The sequence below is a fragment of the Monopterus albus genome, unplaced genomic scaffold (assembly GCF_001952655.1).
Source record: "Monopterus albus unplaced genomic scaffold, M_albus_1.0 scaffold376.1, whole genome shotgun sequence".
NCBI classification, from domain to species: domain Eukaryota; kingdom Metazoa; phylum Chordata; class Actinopteri; order Synbranchiformes; family Synbranchidae; genus Monopterus; species Monopterus albus.
Window position 1 is genome coordinate 102,407 of NW_018128256.1, and position 4,805 is coordinate 107,211.

Consider the following 4,805-nt stretch of genomic DNA (forward strand, 5'->3'; position numbering starts at 1 on the left):
ATTTAGGAATACGAGGTATAGATAATGGATGGTACTATATTTGAGGTCCCACAATTCACACTGCATGTCAGTTCACAAACACTTCTGATCTAATGGAGCTTGAGAAGATCTGCCAGGAAAGGGGATAAACCGCCCAAATACAGGCGATCAAGAAGACCTGAAACTGTAATTGCTGTCAAAGAGGCTTCGACAAAGTACTGAATTAAGGGTCTGAATACTTTTGTAAAGGACAGCATTTTCAGTTTAAACTTGAATAAATTCACAGTCATTGTGGGTTAGTGCATATATAAACTGGTGAGGAAACAATGGCATTTTAGACCATTTAAAATGTGCAAAAAGTGCCTGAATAATTTAGGCCCCAGTACATGTACGCACTGACAAACACACCTACCTTTACTGCAGATGTCATAGGCTTCTTAACCTGACCGTCATTTTGAAGGTATGGCCTGAGGATTAAAACTGATTAAATTAATCTGCTCCAGAGAAACTAAACAACAGCATTTGATGAAACACACAAGTTGTTTTTTCTTACTTGGGATTTGGGAGTTTCAGCTTTCCCTTTGTGGCCAGGTATTCCATCAACTTCTGCTTACGCAGCTCTGTGACAGAAAATTACACAAATTCAGCACAGATCCATGATCTTCAACTGTAAAGTTCACATTAAAAAGTTATACTTAATATCTGGACTAAAATTGTTCAAGCTTAAAACCCTGCCACATATTGTGTCTCTAATGTTTGTGTATATATACTCCATGTAAATACAGAACTCTGTTACACTGAAAGACTTCTCTTCAAGTTGACTTGAGCAGGGGAGGAACAGGGGAGAGACGATGATTTTTTTTTTTTTAAACCAACTTTATCAGCAGCAGCTGAGTCACATTATGTGAGACTGATCTTTCATCAGCCTTTCAGCTTATTTGATGTCTCTTATTAATAACAAACACGACAAAGCAGTGATGACACTAACATCATGAATGCACTCAACATGTTTGCTGAAGCTTGGAGTAGTTGAATATATCTGTAAACATGTTCTGTCAGGCATGATGTTAATTATGACAAAGTAAGGACTAAATTAATTATATGATAAAAAAATAATTGTATCACTGATTATTCTGCCAGTTATTTTATATCTTAATGTCTTTTTGTGTGTGTATTTAAACAATCACATATCAGAATTGTTCCCCAACTGTTGCGGCTTCACTCTGCAATCCAAATTCAACATTTAGGCTCAAGTGTATAACGTGTCACCATCTGCAGCCACATGACATTAAGTTTCCATGGAATGAACTTATTCAGACACTTATAGGTCTTATGCTGATTACATAAGTAGCATTATGGTAGTAAAGCTCATCCTTCTTTGGAGCTCCCAGGTACTTTGTGCTAACATTCAAACTTCAACAAGACTGATGTCAAGCTTCTTTGTGACTTGTCTGACCAGGGTGAAATTTAAAACATTGTAAGACTTATGTAATACTGCAAATTAATACTTGTACTGCAGTTAAAAAGTTCAACAAAGTAGGAGGGCATAAGAGAAAATATGGCCTGGAATTATTTATCAATCACATTTTTTTCTATATCCAAAAGGTTTATAACAATAATTCCTAACATCATGTATTAAATTAACACAGACTACACTAGTAAAAACATCAGGAAAGCAGAAAATTTAAACTTACTAATGACTCTAAATTAATTTAGTGTTTTCTATCAAGACTTTTAATGCCACATGAAATTCACAGAAAAACAACAGGGCAAGAGGTTAACTATTTATTAAAACGAGTGTATAACTCTATGTTATCTATGGGAGACAATGAGCTTCCTAACATTAACGTTGCTGCAGCAGTAACAGTGTTTGCTTCACGGTGCTGACTGAAACACCACAAAAGGTTGAACAACCTTATAATACACCGAGTATCACCGTTAATTCATATGGTTTGGAGACGTCACGTTTCATATCTAGCATGAGTGTCAACATGGCTTCGCTAAACAATGCTATTTGAGCCAGCTTTTAGCTACACAACTTCATAGGACCGCAAACCTTTTCTGGAAAGTGATACTGTCTCTCCTTCTTCCATATCTGTTGAATTCAGTTTCTTCTCTCGACTTTGTCGAGAATTGTTATGAAAATACCTCGCTGGAGTTGTTGTTGTTGTTTCTTTTTTGTTTTGTTTTTATCGTGCCAATTTACGATACGTCACCCATCGATAAAGTCTACACGTTAAAGTAGCTTCAACTGATCTCGCGCTTCCGGATTTGAAATTACCAGTAGTGCCCGCCTCCTCTTCTCTGATTGGACAATTTTGAAATTTTGAAAAGTCAGCACACATGCGCAACAGGAGCGCAGGAGCGCTTTGATTGGAACAAATGGCACAGCTACTAGCAAAACTGGGGAAAGTGCATGTTTTCTTGATATTTGAAGTAAAAAAAAGTCAACACAAGCAATGCAGCAAACATTCATTCAAAAGTTAATGCAACCTTATTTCATCTATTAAAAATAGAAAAAAAAATTGTGATTGTGGCATGTGCAAAAGTTGGTTAAAAATCTGCGATGCTTGTGTACACAAATGACAGTAAGACAAAAAAAATTTTTCTACAGTGGTGCAAAAAAAAAATCCTCTCTAGGCTACTCATCTACTTTCAAAATAAAAAAAAGGCAATTGTATTATTAGAAAATATCAAAATGTAAAAAGAATATTATTGATATATTTTGTAAATACTTTTACTATGACTATTACTGTTACTTTGATTATTATTACAAAGGCATCAGCTGGTTTGATTTCATATGTCCAGTTAAAGACAAGACAATGAACCCCCAGTTGCTCCTGGTGATAACTCCGGTGGGTTAATGTGTGAGTGTTTGGGAGTGCAAATGGGTGAATGGCCAAGTAATGTGAAAACGCTTTGAGTGTGCATAGAGAAGCGCTATACAACTATAAGACCATTTACAAGCATTGCAAAAAATACCCAAGTAAAGTACCTCAAAACTGCACTAATAGTATGCATACAAAACAGTAATACATACTCTCTTGCACATTGCTAAATATTATTACCTTTAAGCAAATAGCACAATGTTACTGATATGTGGGAAACCTGGAGATAGGATCATTCAAATGTGCTGTCATTTGTGATATTCTGTGTGCACTGGAAATAATAAAGACACTTGTCTTGTATTGTAGTAATTTCTCAGTGTTTGAGATGTCATTTACCAAATCCTGCAAGAACATATAAAACACAAATTTATAAGTTTCAAGTTATAAAGCTTTATTAAAGCATCACAACACAACATGTACATAAAGTTAGTAAGCAGATTTCAAATATATATCCACCTTAAAATACTGCATAAATAAATAAATACAATATATAAAAGCATTAACTGTGTCATGTAAATACACAGACAGCACAATGATGCCACCTTGTGGTGAAACTTGACTATGTCAATACACTCTGTGCCTATCACTTTCTGTACTTGGTACATACAGTAATTAGACACTGTAATATAAGTCTTTCCAGCAGACAGCGGTAGTGTTGTTTTTTTTTAAATTACACATTATTATATGTATATTTATGATTATATTTATATAGTTAAATTACATATTTCTAATTGATTGTAGGGCGCTGTGGCTCAGTTGGTTGGTTAATTGATTGTTTGAATCAACATTTGCCTCTTACATTTGTTGAATGCCTAAATGTTCTTGCATACTCCAGGATACGAATCAACATTCCGCTTTGGATTTTCAGCAGGTTTTAATTCTGACGCTGGATGTTGAAGCTTTGGTAGCGTTGGGCAGTCCCCTGGCAGATTTCTACCGGCATGTTGTCCTGTTCTGCAGTGCTGATGTACCAGTCTGGGAAGCGGGCAGACATGAGGGTGCTGATGTTCACACCAGTGTCCCGTTGGTAGAACAGAAATCGCACCATATCAGTTTCTGAGTTGATCCTCGATAGACTGTCTTTGTCCTCCACTGTCTGAGGTGTGAAAAGATAACTGTCAGAAGGTTTGAACACCATGCTGGAGGAATTTAAATAAGGGAGCATGTTTTTTTGATGATAACAATTCAGATGACCTGGTAGATGGAACCACTTTTCCTTAGTCACTGTTCTAGCTTTCAGAAATGTGGCTCACTGGACTGAGCTAGCCCTTTAACAGAGTGTGATGATTTCATGTAGGAGTTTTACCTCAAGATGCAGTGTTGGTTTGTCCTCTTCCTTATGGCACGACAGGTAGAGGTTTGTGTCTTTGATACCCAGAGCCACTGGTCTGGCTTCAGTGCTTGGTGAAGGGTGCACATAGGTTGACATATTCAGCTGAACTGTGGAGAGAACAGAGTATGCAACTCATTTTAATGAACACTAAAAGACTTTCTCAATATAAGACAAATGCATCTATCTTAATAGTTTACTAGAGAAACATTTTAATTTGTACAATGGATCTCAAGCCTTTTGGTCTGTGGCCTATTAAAACTCATCCCAGGCTTAAACAGAGATATTTGTGTCTTTGTTATATTAGTGGGTACTTCCCACCACTAGATGCCACCTCAGTCCACCATATAAATAATACAGTACTAGAGAAAACCTCAGGCATAAACATGTAAATAAATAAACCACCTTTCATCAGCTTCAAATTAAAACAATACTGTCATCACTTAATTCAAATATCTACTGTATCATGAATAACTTTCTCACACTGAGCTCTGACTGTCATGTGAAATTACTTTTACGGTTGTCGCTGCCTCCCTGCAGCATCACTGCATGGAGCTCCATGCTGTTATGGACCAGAATTAAACTCCTCTTCTGGCTGTCGGTCACGC

At 36.5% G+C, this 4,805-nt stretch overlaps 2 protein-coding genes across 3 annotated transcripts in view; both read right to left on the bottom strand.

Moving 5' to 3' along the window:
* Positions 1-2,257, bottom strand: part of ckap2l (cytoskeleton associated protein 2-like) — an 8,928-nt gene extending 6,671 nt beyond the window's left edge. For both annotated transcript variants that reach the window (XM_020585790.1, XM_020585789.1), the window contains exons 1-3: positions 2,036-2,257; positions 533-599; positions 392-446 (exon numbers count right to left, since the gene is read on the bottom strand). In XM_020585790.1, coding sequence (XP_020441446.1) covers positions 392-446; positions 533-599; positions 2,036-2,072 — 159 coding nt within the window. In that variant the 5' untranslated portion in view covers positions 2,073-2,257. The remainder of the gene's footprint in view (positions 1-391; positions 447-532; positions 600-2,035) is intronic.
* Positions 2,258-3,277: 1,020 nt separating this feature from the next.
* Positions 3,278-4,805, bottom strand: LOC109951327 (interleukin-1 beta; the record flags this gene model as incomplete). Its single annotated transcript, XM_020585780.1, is given in 3 exon segments — positions 3,278-3,963; positions 4,174-4,307; positions 4,710-4,805. Coding segments are annotated over 3 exon segments (452 nt in total), but the record flags the coding sequence as incomplete, so codon positions are not given.